General features: G+C 42.4%; 1 protein-coding gene across 3 annotated transcripts in view; it reads right to left on the reverse strand.

Annotated features, from left to right (window-relative positions):
• Positions 1 to 19342, reverse strand: part of ZBTB1 (zinc finger and BTB domain containing 1) — a 30256-nt gene that overhangs the window by 10627 nt on the left and 287 nt on the right. The window contains exons 1-2 of one of the 3 annotated variants that reach the window (XM_074956368.1): positions 18670 to 19109; positions 6723 to 8634 (exon numbers count right to left, since the gene is read on the reverse strand). In XM_074956368.1, the coding sequence (XP_074812469.1) occupies positions 6723 to 8614 (1892 nt within the window). In that variant the 5' untranslated portion in view covers positions 8615 to 8634; positions 18670 to 19109. Of the gene's footprint in view, positions 1 to 6159; positions 8635 to 18669; positions 19110 to 19342 lie in introns of those variants that run through there. The other 2 variants (XM_074956366.1, XM_074956367.1) reach the window with 2 other exon arrangements.

Raw genomic sequence — 19342 nt, forward strand, 5'->3', positions numbered from 1 at the left:
TAAAATAAGGTGTAAAGAAATCAATCCTACTATGAGACAGGCCCATATTTTTAAAGTGACCACTAACTGTGTGTATTTCATTTGATGCCCTTCGGTGCTGATTGTCAGAAGTGCCTCCATTGACTTCAGATAGAGTTGAGGGTGCTCAACACTTTTGAAATTCAGGCCTTTGTGACCCATTTGGGGACAAGTTGGGCACTCCAGATAAATGGCCAGGTGAAACCTGCGCCTTAGGTGATCAGCTAGTGATTTCTCGTCCCATGAATGTATGACATTTTTCTTAAATATGCTCATGTAAAACTCCCTAATATAGTTACAGTTCCCAACATTCATAAAGAATGCACACAGAAAAGTATCACCGCTGGAAGCAGTCTCGCTGGAAGTATAATGCACAATATTGTTTCCCTACTAGTTCTTGAGAAAATATTATGAGTTATTTGTAGACAAAAATCACATGAAGAAAGATTCCAGCAACATTTCCACTGAATGCTGGCACCAGTTCACGCAAGCCTATGAAAAGCAGCAAAGGCTGTTTGTTTCAGTGCTGAATATTTTTGTCAAGATGAATCCATTCCTGAACCATGCTGTCTCTTTCTCTGTTACAAATTAAGATTTTTTCTTTTTGGAAAAAAAGGTTCACAGTTCATTTCAGCATCATGGCAGTGACTCTGTAGATAAGACTGGAGAAGATATTTAATTTATAACTTCTATTTTCACTCTTTTCTAACCTCTTCCTCCTCAGAATCCTTTTGCACTGAAATGTCTCAAGAATAGTTAGCAGAAAGATGACTTTTTTTGAAGTTGGAAGAAAATCAGGAAAGTAATTTACAGTCACTAAGAACAGCAAGAGCTTTTAAAAATGTGTTCCTAATTTTTTAAAATTAGCTTTTAGCTTAAAGCCAGCTTATTTTAAAAGTTCAAAATTAGCCATTCGCTTCGTCCTGTGGGGGCACGTCTTGAAAACAACTGGGTTAGAATTAAGAAAGTTAGAAAAGTTTTGATTCTTAACCCCTATTAGATAGGTGAGCCCCTAAGAGCCCCTATCTTGCAACTAACAGATATGAAGCTGCTATTACATGTATCTTCTTAACTTCCATAAGGTACTTATCCCCTCTGAGCCTCAACAGTTATGCCATCAGAGTTGTAGGGGATGAAAACCTCCCCTTCCCACTGAGTGAATGTGTGTGTTGGTGGGGGGGATGTTATCCAGCATATAGCAAGAGAACAAAAAAGGCTCCCCAGACCATATCTGAAGGGTAAGTTGAATAGAGAAAGGGATTATGTACAGGTCTCTCTGCCCTTTATGTAGATTTGGTGGCTTTTCCCCATGTCAAGAGAGTGGGTATGTGTACAGAGACAGAGACTTGTTAATCATGTATATGAGGCAGATCCATGTGTAAGAACCATTCCTGTCAGGTGTTTAAATTAATAGCTTAGCTGCAAGGAAACCTTTACAAACAAGTTCTTAAAAATGTGCAACTGCCTGTGCAGTACCAAACCTACAGCTGGCTTAACAGCATTTGTTATATTTAACAGCTCATTCCAGATCATTACAAACTCCCTGTTTAGCTCTCAGTAAGTCCTGAGAGCAGAGATGTGGTTGCCAGTAAAAATTTTTTCAAAGTTGCAACCCACACCACTGCCAGGATGTGGAAAGCAGCAGCAGGAGAACAGTGAGAAATCACTGGACATAGGAATAACAAAGCACCCGGAGATACAGGGGTGGGAGAGGCAGAGAATCAAGAGAGTCTTCCATTTTCCTTTGGAAAAATAATTAACTATTAGTCTTTTTTAAAACATGGTCCTACATGTATATAGCGCCTTTTATCTGCAAAGATCCCAAGCAATTTACAGTATTACATATATACAGTCTAAACATGCATAGGATTCCAGTTAGTATAGGAAGTGGATACAGAGAAACTATGGCAAGAAGAATAAAACTACAAGTGTGATAAACAGAACTCTACATCAAGAATTTCTGTTCCTCCTTCACTGTCTTTCAAGTAACAATGAGATTTCCAGGGATTTGTTTTTGTTTTACTGAAAATGTTTCAACACTCTTTAGTACTGTATTTCCTTTTTGAGCATCTGTCTCCTCAATGGGGTGTTTTTTTAAAACACTACACTACCACCGTGGGGGAGCAGGAACATGGTAATTTTGTATTTATTGCATCCATATCATTATGTTCTCTGAAGAACATTCCACTGCCCTTAGTCAGCATTATTAAATGGTCTGCATACTCTTGTTTAGCTCCCTTTCACCCACTCTCTTGTCTCATTGGCACAATTTTAATTTTTTTCTCTTCTCTTGCCATTCTAATCCTCTCTGTCAGCCACTCCAGGCCTTTCTTTCAGCTTTCTCCTGCTGTTCTTATATCTGCTTTCATAGAATCATAGAACTGGAAGGGACCTCAAGATGTCATCTAGCCCAGTCCCTTGCACTCAAGGCAGTAGTAAGTATGATCTAGAGACCATCCCTGATAGGTGTTTGTCCAATCTGCTCTTAAAAATCCCTAATGATGGAGATTCCACAACCTCCCTAGGCAATGTATTCCAGTGCTTAACCACTGTGACAGTTAGGAAGTTTTTCCTAATGTCCAACCTAAACCGCCCTTGTTGCAATTTAAGCCCACTGCTTCTTGTCCTATCCTCAGAGGTTAAGAAGAACAATTTTTCTCCCTGCTCCTTATAACAATCTTTTATGTACTTTAAAACTGTTATCATGCCCCCTTCTCCAGACTAAACAAACACAATTTTTTCAATCTTCCCTCATAGGTCATGTTTTCTAGACCTTTAATCATTTTTGTTGCTCTTCTCTGGACTTTCTCCAATTGGTCCACATCTTTCCTGAAATGGGGCACCCACAACTGGACACAATACTTCAGTTGGGGCCTAATCAGCATGGAGTAGAGCAGAAGAATTACTTCTCGTGTCTTGCTTACAACACTCCTGCTAATACATCCCAGAATGATGTTTGCTTTTTTTACAACAGCGTTACACTGTTGACTCATATTTAGCTTGTGATCCAATATGACCCCCAGATCTCTTTCTGCAGTACTCCTTCCTAGGCAGTCATTTCCCATTTTATATGTGAGCAACTGATTGTTCCTTCCTACGTGGAGTACTTTGCATTTGTCTTTATGAATTTCATCCTATTTACTTCAGACTTTCTCCATTTTTTCTAGATCATTCTGAGTTTTAATCCTATCCTCCAAAGCACTTGCAACCCCTCCCAGCTTGGTATCGTCCACAAATTTTATAAGTCTATCACGACAACAGTGTTTCTTCCCATCTCTCCCACAGCCCAGTTGCAGTACTCCCTGATTTGTCTTTACTCCCTTTGATTTGTTCACAGGAACTCTTGATTCTTTTCATTCCCTCTTGGACCTTCCCAACCATTCTGTGCCTCTTTGCCTGGTGTTCTCTGAACTTCTCTATGATGCTTCAATTCACTCTCCTGGATCACAAAGTGAGCATTATTTCCAGTGCACATACGTGTAAACTCAGAGAAATTCTGGTTCTTCCACTGCCCAAGCTGGTAAAAGCTGGGAGTGCATCAAACCATCCTCCAGCAAATTCCTCTGATTGAAAGAGAGGTGTTGGAGGGCTTTAGAGAGAACTGAAGAACGCCTCACTGAGAAGGGAAAGGCCACTACACCACAGCTTGCAATGGGAAAACGGTGGTAGTCTGGGGAATCACTGAAAAAACACAGTATGTACAATGGGACAACTCAATTCACAAATTAAAACCTCCTCTGCCATTGTGGCTCATCCACAGTAGGTATCAAACTGTGTAAAACATGGTTTTAACAGGTTCAGGCAAACATGCATCAAACATGGCTCCTGTCCCAATACAGAGAGGTCTATGAATCACTCTTTTAGCTCTTTGGTTTATTCTGGGATAATCTGTTAGCTACTGTGTTTCATCCTCTAAATTTTCCGGTCCATTTTCAGTCCTCTGGCCCAGTGCAATCTTTTATCTAAGCTTTGCTGTGTCACAACAGCCCACCCAGCACAAAAGTCTGTTTTATACTTAGTACACAAACTGCAATAAGAGTTTGGTGCCACAGTGAGTTAGTAATCCAGGCTGAAAGCTCTCCCAGCCAAGTTGAGTCATACTCACTCTCTGTTCCTTCAGGCATCTGTGGGACATTTTATCCACTCCCCCTCCTTTGGGATTTTTTTCCCTCCACTTCCCACTACACTATTCTAATTTGGTCTCTGCTCCTGTGCTGTTCCAATCTTTGCCTGGCATCCCCCACAGCATTCCAAATCTCTCAGCGCACCCCAGGCCACAATACTCTTCTTTCAACTCTGCTGCACATACAAGTTCTCTCTTAGTTCCCTTGGCTGCTCTCTCAGCTCAGTTGGAATTTGTATATCAAGAGCTAACTCAAATGTCTGAGAATCTGTATGTGACCTAAACGCTTTATAAAAATATTGCCATTACAATGTCTCAGTGATAAGTAATTATTTTTCAAACACCATTCTACTCGTTACTTTGAAATTTCGTTTTCCAGTGTTCAAGATGGCTGGTTCTCTCAGCCACCCCCTTACAACCAATCACCGACACAAAAACAGCATTGACACCGGCCAACGTGGTTGTTCTCTGGACTGACATGTTAAGTTTCAGCTCAGTGTGGCTTGGGATGGAAGTATTATAAATCTCTGGGAAAAAAAACAAATCTTTGGAATAATGGAAACATTAGCATGCATTAATGTTAGGGGTGCTGTTCAGTGCCACTGTCATTGACTTCTGTGGGATTTTGGAGTATAAAAGAAATGCAGTTTTTACAGTACTTTTTGTATGTGAAATGCTGAAGCTCCAATGCTATAATTGGATCCATGCGCTCAGGTCTGATAGCAGGTCCAGGACCCAAGTTTTCCTTTTCCTTCAGTGTATTAGGCTCCAGCTTGAAAGACATTCACATTGTTTGTTTACAAATCTAAAACTCGGTTCTAATTGAATATAAAACCAGAAATTTGATATAGGATCTGAAAATACTCATTTGATTAAGTAGCTATATGCAATTTTTAGGTGAACTTTATCCATTTATTTATATATTCTGACATTCTGTTTTATGAGCTATAAATTAATCAGTCTGAAAAATGGCAAGGTTTCAAAACTTATCCCTGGCAATTATACTCTAGTTAGAGCACTGGACTGAGACTCAGGAGACCTAGATTCTATTCCCAGCTCTGCCACTGGCCTACAAGGAGACCTTTGGCAAGTCACTTCCCCACTCTGTGCCTCAGTTTCCCCATCTGTAAAATGGTGAAATGGTATTGACTTTTTTTGTGAAGCACTTTGAAATCTGCTGATGAAAAGCACTATATAAGTAGGTGTTGTTATTGTTTCTTCAAATGCTCTTTGTTCACCACTGCTTATCACAGATATCATCATTAACAACCATGCAGTTAGTATTTGTTTATACAGCTGGTGTCTAAGATTCCACCCCCTGACCCACAGTTGTACTTTCAAAGACTAGGTTGCCTCAGCTGACACGCAGTGGTTTTTTACTGCATTAAAATAAAACAGATAAGCTCTCTATGTTAGGATTTCACTAGATTCAAAGAGGTCTGTATGTGAGAAGGTTCTGAAAGGCCATAAAACATCTTTGCTGCACTTATTAAGAAAGCTCAGCAGTCTCTTCACACTCAACAGTCAGATACCGTTGTGATGAGTAGGTTATAAATACTCAGGCAGATACAGACAGGCAACTGAAGGGAAGCATTACTGCATCGGAAGTACCCATTTCAATACTGCTAGAATATCGAGCATGGAAAAAGGCTGTTCAGGTGGGAATTCTTTGATTTTATATACTGTAGTCTTAATTCTCTCTTTCTTCCTTTCCATATCATGGCAGCCTTATTTGGTTTTACTTCGCCTACCTAACCCGACCAGCATTCCTGGGGACGTGAATCTCAATAAAGATGCTAAGAATCTGAATACTAGGACAGCTAGCCCTGTGCTGACTGTAGAGTCACAAAGCAGAGAACTATTCCTTGGCATCAGTTTTCATTTTTTAAATTGATTTTGATAGTAGGAATGATTATGCTCCTGCATGTTAATTGCTACATGATGTAAAATTTCACATGAAGAAACAACACTTGTAAATACTGAAGCACTCATCGGATGGACATGAAACTAAGAACTGTTTAATAGAAGTCAGTTCAGGGGTAACATCTGTGCTTTTAATCTACAGTTTAAAAATAATGATTTGTATCGTATCTACTTAGTAAAATGATAAAATTAAAAACAGAAATTGCTAGTAGGCAACAGTGAAAATGTAATAATTAAACACTTAAAAGATATATACTTAATGACCCTACAACAAAGACACCTATGATTAAAAGGGTCTTTACACAAAAGACTTGTTTTCAACAATTCATTCAATTTTTGTCTGCTATATTGTATGCCTTGCTTTGGTGTTCCCACTGCTGTCTATTTAATGCTTGTTTTACAGTATGTTTGTGCTTATGTTCTTTTCAAATGCTTGGCATTATAGTGAGATCTCATATCTTTTCTCAAATTAAATTTTGCTCCACATACTCCACATGTATACAGATGAACATCCATGTGCTGCTCCAGTTGTTCGTTATTTGGGAATATCTGAAAGCAGACCTGGCATATAGTCTCTCCAGCTGATAAATGAGATATCATATGCCGTACATGGTCATGTTTTCTGAAGTTTCCTTGATCACAAATGGAACAGACATACCTGGCCATGCCTTTGTGCATATCATTGTGGAGCCGCAGCTGACGTTCTCTTAAAAACTGCTTTCCACATGTCTGGCAAACAAATTGTTTTTCCTTGGTATGAACAGTGTAATGTTCCCGTAAGTGACAACGCTGATAAAATCCTTTCCCACAAAGATTGCAGAAATGCTTGCGTCTGTGATCTCTTTCATTCTCTTCAATAATAGCATTCTTAAACAGATCTTGCTCTAGGCAGTTTGACATATGTTCAACAACTAGAGTTTCAGTTTCAAAACGCTGACCACAATTAGGACATCGGAAAGGACAGGCAGAATGCTTATATAACTGTTTGTTTGGAAGACTGTTCATTTGGAAGTGACTGTCCCTGAAGTCCTCCAATATCTCTGCAAACATCATATCCCTTATTTCAGACTGTTCCTCGGGATTCTCTTCTAAGTCCATTTTTTCCTCAGCATTTCTTATACCATTCATTGTCAGATCCTGGGGTTCGCCACACGTCTGTGCATGATCCTGTAACTGTCTACCCTTGACCAATATTTGGCCACATTTGCCACAAGCACATATATTTTCTATGTGTTTAGATAAATAATGAGCAGATAGATCTTCCTCTGTAATTGTTAGCCCACACAGTTCACAGGGCGCATTCTCCACATCTTCCTGCACTGGGGGGGCTTTCCTGTTAAGATGCCTTGCGTTTTTTAAACACTTTCTTGCATTCTCATCTATAGACAACCGGGGTTTTAGAGTTTTTCGAGAATGTCTCTTTTCATTGATCTCTTCTGCAACATAATATCTGTAAAGTGGCTCTTCCTGTTCATCATCTAATTCATCATTGTCAGTAGATTCATTACAGTCTTTATCTGTCACTTTAATAATGTTAAAATCTTTCAGTTCATCTTCTGGGTTATCCTCTGGTTCCATCTTGATGATAATTCTTTTCCTCTCAGTGGCTCTACTTCCTTCTTCACCGGACGTCTCAGATGCAACTATACTACTTTTCCTGCTTGTTATGTTTGACACTGGAGATGAAGAGTCATCGGCTGCTTGACTGGTATCCCCTTTATAGTTCTCTGATTGTGCAGACAGTATTTTAGAAGTAGCGTCTTTTTCACTAAAGTCAATTTTTTCAATACCATAAAACCTCGTATTTTGGTATGAATGCCTATTCGTGCATGTTAACACATGCTCATCCAGTAACTTTTCACAGCTAAAACTAAACCCACAGCTGTCACAGGTAAAGCTTCTTCCAAAGCGGCGTGAATGTGACACACGATCTTTTGTGTTAGAGAATTTGGACATGGTGCTTTTTTTGCAAACATCAAACAGTTGTTCAGGAAAACTGCCCAGCTGCAAAGCTTCTTCATCCGGCTCCTTGTTATGGGAGGTGTTTACAGTTGAACTTGGTGGCTCCATACACCACCTGTTTACTTCACTGCCATTTCTAGTAAGTGTGTCTTCATACATTCTCACACCAAATATCATTTTACTATTCTGTGTACTAGAAGCAGAAGATGAACACTTTAAATTAGAGGAGTCTGTATCTTGTATATCTTCTAAACATTCAGGCACGTTATATAACTGTAGATAGTTCATTGCCACTTTAAATTGCTCAAAGTTGGTAGGGGCCGTCATAATTTTTCCTAAATACATAAACTGTAATATCAGATCAAAGCATTCAGCACTGATCTTCATGTTGCTGAGATTCAGTTGGGCTGTGGTGTGTTGGTGGTTCATAAAAAACATCCTAAAATAAGAGCTGCAGGCAGCTAGGACCGCTTTGTGTGCTTGAAAATAAATATCATCAATAGCAATGCAGCAGTCACAGAGAAAACCCCACTCTCTTTGGTTGTTTAGCTGCTGAAGGACATATGTGCTGTGGCTGGTACTTGCCATCTTGTATTCCGATTACAGTCCTGTGGAAAAAAAGAAAAAGAAAAAGAAAAAGAAATATTTAGTTATAAGCACAGAAAGTAAGAGGGAGCTTATTTTAATACAGAGGACAATTGATAAGAACTTCAATTTGGGTCCAAAATTTTATATTCTTACTATTTTTATAATCTGATTGGAAAGGTCTTCCTGGAGACAAACACCTACTAAAGAAAATCCAGTAAACTGGTGCCAAGAAAAATAAAAATATCCACTATTCCATTCTCCCTCTGCTGGATTTGCAGTACCAGTTAACTAATAAACTTTACTGCCACACCTGTACTGATCTCAACAATACTGCGGCTAGTACAAAAATCGGAAAGTAAACCGCAAAGAAATATGGCCAAGATTTTCAAACGTGACACAGATTTTGGGTACCCAACTTGAGATACTTTAAAGGGGCCTGGTTTTCAGAAAGTGCTGAGCATCCATCCAGTGAAAATCAGGGTCTTTTAATGTGTTTCAAGTTGGACAACTGTGACATAGGATGGTTTGGCGATGATGCTGCATTGTCATGGAGGAAACATAGGTTTAATTACTATTCTTTCCCACCTAGGCTATCAGGAGGCTGGGAGAACCATGGAAACAATATGAGCAATCCTTAAAGAGGAGGAAATGTTCCACACTGCCCAAAACATCCATTATGGCCATTTAAAGAGCAGCATTTATGGATCACTAACGTTACCCAGGCCTTGGCTGGAAGTTGGATGACTGCAGTAGGAGTATATATATTATCATGGCACCCAGGGGCTCCAGTCATGGACCAAGACCCCTGTCAAGGTTCCTTCCCCACTCTGAACTCTAGGGTACAGATGTAGGGACCTGCATGAAAGACCCCCTAAGCTTATTCTTACCAGCTTAGGTTAAAAACTTCCCCAAGATACAAACTTTGCCTTGTCCTTGAACAGTATGCTGCCATCACCAAGCATTTTAAACAAAGAAGGGGGAAAGAGACCACTTGGAGACGTCTTCCCCCAAAATATCCCCCCAAGCCCTACACCCCCTTTCCTGGGGAAGGCTTGATAAGACTCCTCACCAATTGGTACAGGTGAACACAGACCCAAACCCTTAGATCTTAAGAACAATGAAAAATCAATCAGGTTCTTAAAAGAAGAATTTTATTTAAAGAAAAGGTAAAAGAATCACCTCTGTAAAATCAGGACGATAAATACTTTACAGGGCAATCAGATTCAAAACATAGAGAATCCCTCTAGGCAAAACCTTAAGTTACAAAAAGACACAAAAACAGGAATACACATTCCCTCCAGCACAGTGAATTTTACAAGCCATTAAACACAAGAAAATCTAACGCATTTTCTAGCTAGATTACTTACTAACTTTACAGGAGTTGGAAGACTTGCCAGGAACAGATCAAGGATGTAAAGGTATCACACAGACAGACAGAAAAAAGCCTTTCCCCCCACCTCCAGATTTGAAAGTATCTTGTCCCCTCATTGGTCATTTTGGGTCAGGTGCCAGCAAGGTTACCTTAGCTTCTTAACCCTTTACAGGTGAAAGGATTTTGCCTCTGGCCAGGAGCGATTTTATAGCACTGTATACAGAAAGGCGGTTACCCTTCCCTTTATATTTATGACAACCCCATTGTGCTAGGTGCTGCACAAATACAGAACAAAAAAGCCCCTGTAGGAACAGAGAGAGACTCCTGATGAGTGGGTCAGGGACAAGGAAGATTTCCCTCTCCAAACTGAAAGCTGAGCAGGAAGGAAATACCCTGACATGCTACTCCGATCTGATTAGCAAAGTGACACCAATTGTAGAAGCTTTTTTTTGTTTTTACATTACACTGAAAAGTAAGGAAGTTGTTCTGCACTAGTTAATACAGCATGACGCTTTGGTGGCAACAGATTCAGTTATTTTACTTCCCAAACAGAATCTTTTACTTCACTGAAATGAAGAGGTACATTCTAAGCAACACCATTTCTAAGCATTTAGATAACTTCGGATGTTTTTGTGAACAAAACCAAAGCAAAAAGCAACAACCCCTCCAGATCTTGAATTTTAAAAAGTATTCACAAAAAACATCTCGTATGCCCAGTCGTGCTGGAACAATTATTATAGTGAGGGTGCTAAACGCGGAAAGCACGGATTTGGGTTGTTATTGCTACCTCAAGCCAGGCGATGCGGCAGCACCCCTACTTCCAGCACCTATGCATAGGACTCCAAATGAGGTGTATTTGACCTGAGGTTACTTTGTACATTCAGTCTCATATGATAATATGTTGAATTACCATTTAAATCCTAAGAACAGTAACTGAAGATTTACTAATAATTTCAGTTCAAAGTACATAGTATGTGTTTAAAATATATCTTCTGGGAAGATGTGGTCACAAAATGGATACTGACATTTCACGTGTGATAAGGCATGAGGACAGCTATGAACTGCCATCTGTACCAGAGAAGTCTGTTCAGAACAGATATACATTATCAGCTGCCCTTATTACAACTTGCAAAGTGGCAAATTCAAATTTGAAATAAAATGTAGTAATAAAAAAAATCCCACTTATTCTTCTATTTAAAAAGGCATTTTGTAAAGTTTGCTAGTTGAAAACAGTTCTTTAACAGGGTAACCCGAAGGCAAAAAAAAAAAGAGATTATGCAGTATCTGGGGCCTGATGCGTGCCCACTGAAATCAGTGAAAATATTCCCATTGACTTCAACAGGCATTGGAGTGAGGTAGAAAAGATGTATTCGTTTAGGTTTCTCTTTTCCTTAGGAAAAGTAGGAATAAAGGATATTGCCTCTTTTGAAAGGGGAACTCTGGGAGCTAACGGTCAATAAAATGTAGAATTCTTCAGCACTTGATCTTGGATATGCAGAAGAGGACAGACTGGTAAGGCATATCTCCTGAAGCCTCTATAGGAATTAGCCCGACAGTGGGTCTGCCTGATGCCGATAACAGGTAAAATGCTCAGATACTATAGTGATAGGGGGCATACAAGTACTTAGGGAACTCTTACATTAACATTTTAGTGTTACTAATAGCACCTTACTAATTTAAATCCATTCTTAAAGCGCTCTTTTTCTTCCAAGCTCGACAGTAACCTGTCATATGTATTTTATGTGTCGGTGTATTTAAAAACAGCAGTGCCGGAATACTGGACCTTCAGTGCAGAAATAATTATAGGCAGAGCTGGTGGCACCACCTATTTTAAGGTTGTCTGACATTTCCATTATAAGACCCTGTTTTCTGTTGCTTATAATTTGGCCAAACTAACTATTTGGGCTGAAATTTTCCATGCCAGGGGTCTGCCTCAAGCTGATTTTTTTTTTTTGGGGGGGGGGGGGGAGGGAGTTAGTGGAATATCAGCCAAAATGGTTCCATCATTTCTGACAACGAGGCTAGGGAAAAATACACCACTTTGCCCATGTTAAAAAATTCTGCTGACCTTTTCTTTGAAAAACTCCAGCTGCCTTCTTTGGAGTTGAGACTTTAAATCTGGCAGGGAGATAGCCTTGTGTCAGGGATGTGCATTTTGCCATCTCATGAAAATCCACGCAGATCTGGCCAAACTATAAGCCTTGGAAAAATCACACTTCACACAAGCTCAATAGAGGCTTTTTTCATTTTAGCAGCTAAAATCTCCAGATTCTGTCTTCACCAAGTGTGCTCGAGCCTCTCACAGATTCTAGTGCTGACCAGACCACGCATGTGCTATCCCCACAGAGCAAATGAGCATGCTCTAGCTCAGGGCTCCTGCCAGGGGCTCAATAACGGTATGTCTATACTGCAATTAAAAACCCGTGACTGGCCTGTGCCATGTGTCTCGAGCTTGTGGGGCTCAGGCTAAGGGGCTGTTTAATTGCAGTGTAGACATTTGGGCTCAGGCTGGAGCCTGGGCTCTAGGATCCTGGGAGTGGGAGGGTCCCAGAGCTTGGGCTTCGAATGTCTACACCACAGTTAAGCAGCCCCGCAGCCACGTCCCACAAGCCTGAGTCAGCTGGCACAGGCCAGCCATGGGTTTTTAAACTGTGGTGTAGACATACCTTAAGACTCTTCCTGTAATGGCTACACCAGGCCAGGGTGAGGCTGAGCACGGAACCAAGCTCAGGGAGCCTGTCTCTCCAGTGCTCTCTGAGACCTCCCTGCTGGCTCCCAGGCAGCCTGGAGGAGGAAGCTGTCTGATTCAAATCCAGAGGAGACAAGAGCTGAACCAGGGAAGGGAAAGGAGATTGGGACAAGGAGGGTGATGAGACTGGGAGCAGAAACTGGGACTGGCTGGGCAAGGAGGCTGGGACTGGGAACCAGTGAGGAAAATGGAGAAGAAGGAAAGACACCAGTTAGTGGGGGGTGGGCACCACGATTAGACAGGGAATTGTGAGGTGGGGGGAGCCTGGGACTAGAAACCATTGGGAGGACGGGGAGACAGATCTGACAAGGAGTCGTGGTTCAGGGGGAGAACTGGGACTGGCTGGGCAAAGAGACTGAGGCAAGTTGTCAGGCAGGGTGGGTGCAGACTGAGACTGGATGAGGAGCCCAAGAATTGGGAGTAGGATGAGACCCAGGGGTGGAGGGAGAGATAGCTCAGACAAGGTGCCAGGAGGGGAGAACGAGGACTGGCTGGGCAAGGAGACTGGGGACAAGTAGTTGAGGTGGAAGGGGGACTAGTTGGGCAGGGAGAAAGGGACTGAAGCAGGGAAACAGCAAGGTGTGGGGAAGAGGCAGGCTGGGACAGGTTAGAGACGATGATGGAAACAGTGTCAAGCTTTGGGGGGAATGGGCAGAAGAGTCTGTGCCCACCAGCACAATTCCCTCCAGAGCCTGAAGTGGAGCCCACGTTACCTGCTGTCAACAGATATCTGAAAGCCATGGGCAAAGTGTGTCATCTCCCTGTGGTGCTGATCCACCTATAGGATTACAACCTACTACTGCTATCAGTAACTCAGTTAGCTCTAGTGGCAGAGGTCTGTGCAGTGGATCCACCACTGCTACAAGTTCCTATAGCATTTTCAAGTTGAAGATAGTAAAAGACATTTCTAGTGTAATTTCTGATCAGGTAATTTCACTGTAATTTTAAATTTACAATCATCACAGTACTCTTCATTTTACCTTTCTGCTTTTTACTTTGACACTGCCAGACACTATTCAATTCCCATTTTTTCCCATTAGAATTTTCCCTTTTATTTTGAATTGATATTTACAGATATGATATTATGTCAGTGTGACGTTTTTGACATGAACGGTGACTCTATAGATCATTGTTGCAACCAAGGTCCTATAGTTGTACCAAATCTTGTACAAAGGAGGTCAAGTAAAGTGTCTATGAAAAGGTTGTAATTTGCTGGTTATGATTATGCTGTCTGTATGTGTGTATTGTTTTTGTATTTGAAGTTATGAATATTGGCTATGTACTTGTATCTCAATGTGTTTGATTCTAAGTAGCACCAGCGAAGCATTTGGCCAGCTTATTGTGAAGGAACTCTTCAGATTAAGTGCCAAATCAAGAAACACTTAACTGACAATGGACCTTGAGAGACTCCAATCCACATATGAGGACCCTTCCTGGGAATGTTCAAGGTAGCATGTGAGCAATGGCTGCTCTACCTGTAAAGAACTGAGTCATGCATGGACATGTGGCTTTCCCATGTGACTCCAAATTCCACTTTGCTGCTGTGATTTTCCACAGTAAGAACAAAGGGGTCCTTCCACACGGCAGAGGATATAAAAGGCCCTGGAACCCCCCTCCATTTTGTCTTCAATCCTGCTTCTTACCTCTGGAAGAACTTTGCTACAAACTGAAGCTCTGAACAATGCACTGAATGACCCATCCAAATCTGTGAATGTACTCCAGAGACTTGATTTGAGCCTGCAGTTTATTCCATCACTGCTACAAGCCTGAACCAAGAACTTTGCCATTACTGTATGTAATTCATTCCATTTAACCAATTTTAGCTCTCATCTATATTTCTTTCTTTTTATGAATAAACATTTAGATTTTAAATTCTAAAGGATTGGCAACTGCGTGATTTGTGAGTAAGATCTGACTGGTATATTGACCTAGGTCTGGGGCTTGGTCCTTTGGGATCGGGAGAACCTTTTGTCTTTTACTGGGGCATTGGTTTTCATAACCATTCATCCCCATAAGGAGTGGCGCTGGTGGTGATACTGGAAAACTGGAGTATCTGAGGGAATTGCTTGTATGACTTCTGGTTAGCCAGTGGGGTGAGACCTAAGTCCTCTCTGTTTGGCTGGTTTGGCATGCCTTAATAGTAAAGGACACCCAGCCTTGGGCTGTAACTGCCCTGCTCTTAGCAATTTGTCCTGAATTTATACTCTCAGTAGTGTCCCGCCAGAGGCCGCATCGTTACAGTCAGTATCTACTATTAATGTGGCATATATAAAAACAAAACAAGCTATACAGCTATATGAAATATCTGCATGCTTTGGTCAAAAGCCTTCTAACTGAAAAGAGCAAGTATCCAGTATAACTGCATGCTTTGCTATGGCATGGATTTTAAAAAGTTTTTAAACTAAAGATATAAAAAGTTCCTAAAACATTTTTAAATTTTAAAATGTAGAGACCTTGGCAAAGTTCCTGTTGAAATGTGTATATGTTTTCTAAAAAAAAAAAAAAAGTACCACAGGCTTTAGGAGCATTTGGGCCCCTAAAATTAGTAGGTGGTTTTCAGAACCCAGCATTTTCACTGCTGAGCAGGCAAAAATGGAAATCTCACAGACTTAGCTGCTGGCTGCTTTTCTGTGGAAACCAAGATCAGATGGGACAAAATGAAATAAATAAAAGCTCTGAATTTAGTACTAACAGAAAGTGATATACTGAAAACCCAGAAGAATCAAGTCTCCTATGTATCCACAAAACAGATCGATGTACCATGGGCCGTGACAATGCAAATTTCTCCACACCACTCAGCCACCATATCTCAATCCTGACCTTAGGGATAACTTCTGCAGAGGAGAAGATATTTTAGACGCTATGCCCCTTGAGGGTGAAATGAACCTTGGTGTGAAAGGCAAGTGCATTAGAGACATATGGGAAATCTACATATGTGGGGGTAAGCAGGCACAACAGCTGAGCAAGTGGTCATCATACCCCCTTGCATGCTGTAGAGGGGCCACATGGTAGAAAAAACAAATAGAGGATGTGAAGTATCCTCTAGAGATCTACACGATAAGCTCAATTACTTGGGCTATTTCTGAGGATGGTGAATGTCACCCTCAGCCACGGCCTGCCAACAGGAGTACTAGTTGTGATGTTGCTTTCTGTGATGTGGACACCTGTTTGTTACGAGCTGTCATACTAAGACTATCAATTAAGTGAAAATAGGCTATGAACAGCCTTTAGATCACAACAGATTTCAACTGCTATGTAGACTGGATCTGAACCAGTGAAAGAGATAAAAGATTCTAAAAATCACCAGACTGCCAATCATTTCAGCCTTCAATCCCACATCAGTATTAAGATCTCTTCTGATGATACATTTCAGAGTAGCAGCCGTGTTAGTCTGTATTCGCAAAAAGAAAAGGAGTACTTGTGGCACCTTAGAGACTAACAAATTTATTTGAGCATAAGATGAAGTGAGCTGTAGCTCACGAAAGCTTATGCTCAAATAAATTTGTTAGTCTCTAAGGTGCCATAAGTACTCCTTTTCTTTCTGATGATACAGCATCCCTTTCCACATATAAGGAAAATAGCAGCTGAAATCTGACAATAGCTGAAATCTGACTCTCAGTTCATGGCTGAGAGCATCAAAGATACAGGTATGTTATACGTTCCCAGTATGAGCACAGTGCATTAAAGAGTTAAGGACATAAGGTTTGATCTAAAGCCCTGAAATCTTGCCACTGACTTCAAAAGGCTTTGGATCAGGTCCATAGAGAGTAAAAGCATAACAGAGAGCTGACACAGTGGTAAACTGACTTCTCAGCCACAATGGATTTTTGTGGAAATTCCTAGTTACCATTACTTAACTGATATAATTTACTCTACCCTTGCACAAATATGGTCTGTATTAGGCAATGTATTAACAACCATGCAGTTTTTATTTGTTTTATATTAAGGAAAATAAACCAGCAGGAAAAAACCCTGACACCAAATTTAGCACAAAATATTTTTTTAAATAAGCCTTTATATTCCAGTATCTTGATTTATGACCTCAAGCTGCATGTACAGTAAACTACTGCAGTGGATTCTCCATCTCCTAATGTCTTCAAATCAAGCCTAGCTGCCTTTCTGGAAGTTATGCTTCAGTCAAACACAAATTATTAGACTTAACACAGGGGTAGATGCGTAAAATGTAATGGTCTCTGATATACAGGAGGGCAGACTAGATCAGGGGTTCTCAAGCTTCATTGCACCGCAATTCCCTTCTGATAACAAAAATTACTACACAACACCAGACGGAGGACTGAAGTCTGAGCCCACCTGAGCTCCGCTGTCCTGGGTCAGGAGGCCAAAGCCAAAGCCCAAGGGCTTCAGCCCCAGGCAGGGGGCCTGTAACCTGAGCCCTGCAGCCCAGGGCTGAAGCCCTTGGGCTTGAGCCCGGGCCCCAGGTGGCAGGGCTCAGGCTTCGGCCCCGGACCCCAGGAAGTCTAAACTAGCCCTAGCGACGCCATTAAAATTGGGTCACGACCCACAGTTTGAGAACCGCTGGACTAGATGATCAGATTATGTCTTCTGACCTTAAATTGTATGGAGTTATGAATCTACTTGCAGCACAGGGTTTTCTGATGTAAATAAAATTGCTAAAATCTGAATTAAGTGAAATTAGTGTGTTACAGGATATACTGAAGTGTATAGGTAATGCTACGTGTTGTTACAGGGTGTATAAATGTTCACACAAAACTGTGAAGAAAAAACATTAGAGGACATGAACATTCACAGGGAAACATTCATCCTAAGGACAGAAATTATCTACATGCCAGTTACTGATCAGCCATTGTGCCTACATACTGCATCTGCACTCCCAGCCATGCCTACCCACTCAAGTATCTGCCATGGACACCATTTTAAAAATGGATTTGCAGAATTCCCTTGTGAACTACTGTGATAAAGCAGAACTTGAAACATCTGCCAGAAGACGAAGAGTGAAATCCTTACACTATTGAATAGGAGTTTTGTCATTGACTTCAAGGGGGCCAGGATTTCACCCTAAATCTACTGGCCAGTACAAAAAACGTGCCCTTGTTTTCTCCCAATATAAACAAGTGAAGTCTACAGCAACCCTGGTGAGATGCCCAACCTCAACAGCTAAGAAAGAAAGAGCCCTGGGATTCTTCTTGGGGTGCAGTTCAGGAGTCCTGTTCTGGGTAGGGTTGCTAACTTTCTGATTGCAGAAAACCAAACACTCTTGCCTCGCCGCCGCTCACTCCATCCCCACTCCTTCTGTCACTCGTTCTCCCGCACCCTTGCTCACTCACTCATTTTCACCGGGCTAGGGCAGGGGCTTGGGATGTGGGAGGGGGTGAGAGCTCCAGCTGGGGGTGCAGGCTCTGGTATGGGGCTGGGGATAAGGGGGTTTGGGATGCAAGAGGGGGTGCAGGCTGTGGGAGGGAGTTTGGGCGCAGGAGGGGTCCCTGGGCTGGGGCAGCATCTGATTTCTCTCTTAATGAGGACATCAACCACTAGCTTGAAAGGACTGTAACCACCCTCCGCTTTTTAAAATGCTGACTCCATTTTATAGGAAACCTGCAACTACTTAATTGGGAAAAACTGGACAATACATCCAGCTGATGCATCTTGTGCTTTGTCCATCTCCGGAGGTATCCTTTTACGACAGCCAGCATTTGTCCATTTCTCTGGATAATGCTGCAGGTGCAGCATTAACTTTCATGACCCTGGAACTGCGGCTAGGTTGGGATTCCATCACCAACAGCAAAGGTAGCAGGCAAGGACCTGTAAACCAATACTTACTGTCCTTGTCTCAAAAGTCACTTCTAGTTGCCAGAGAATACTTTTTTTTTTCCCCTTCACCCAAGAAAATAGCTCAAGCGCATCATTAAACCCCAGAGGACCTGGCCGGATCAGTCTGGGACTGATGGCACTTACGATTCAATTCTTTCACAGAGGGAGGAAGGTAGCAAGGCACCTCTTAGCAGGGCAGGCTTCAAAATCTGCATGGGCAGGCCCGCCTAGACAGCCATGGCAGCGTCCAAAAGGCCTCCCCAGCGGGTCCGAGCACAGCAACGCTGGGCACAGTGGTCTGCAAACAGTAACGATCAGCGCCTGTCACTGATCTGAACGTGGCCCCGGGTAAATTGTTCCCCCGCGCGTCGCATGCGGCCCTGGCGGAAGCCTTTTAGGCCGAGGGGGGTTTGCTGCGGGTGGCGTCTTGTTGTGAGTTTATTTTCTCCCCAAGAGCGGCCGGTGTCCGCTCGCTGAGTCGGGCAGGGTCCGGGCCACGTGTCGCTCCCGGCTACGGGCAGGAAGGTCGCCGCGGCGGCTAGAGCTGGGGCCCGCTGGAAAGCCGCGGGCAGGGCCGGTCCCGCGTCCCCTGTCCATATGGGGGGGTTCACACACCCGGGTGCCACGGCGCAGCCGGGCCGGGGCGGCCGCAGCCCGCGCCCCCGTCACTTCCCACCTCCCGCCGATGGAGGAGCTGCTGGGGCTGCCAGCGGGCGCCCGCCGCTGCGTGCGCGCCGGATCCTCCGCACGCCTGCCGGAGCCCCTTCCCCCGAGCCCGGGCCGGGCGCTGCCCCCCGCCCCCGCCGCGGCGGCCCTT

The sequence above is a fragment of the Natator depressus genome, chromosome 6 (assembly GCF_965152275.1).
Source record: "Natator depressus isolate rNatDep1 chromosome 6, rNatDep2.hap1, whole genome shotgun sequence".
In the NCBI taxonomy this organism is placed as follows: Eukaryota; Metazoa; Chordata; order Testudines; family Cheloniidae; genus Natator; species Natator depressus.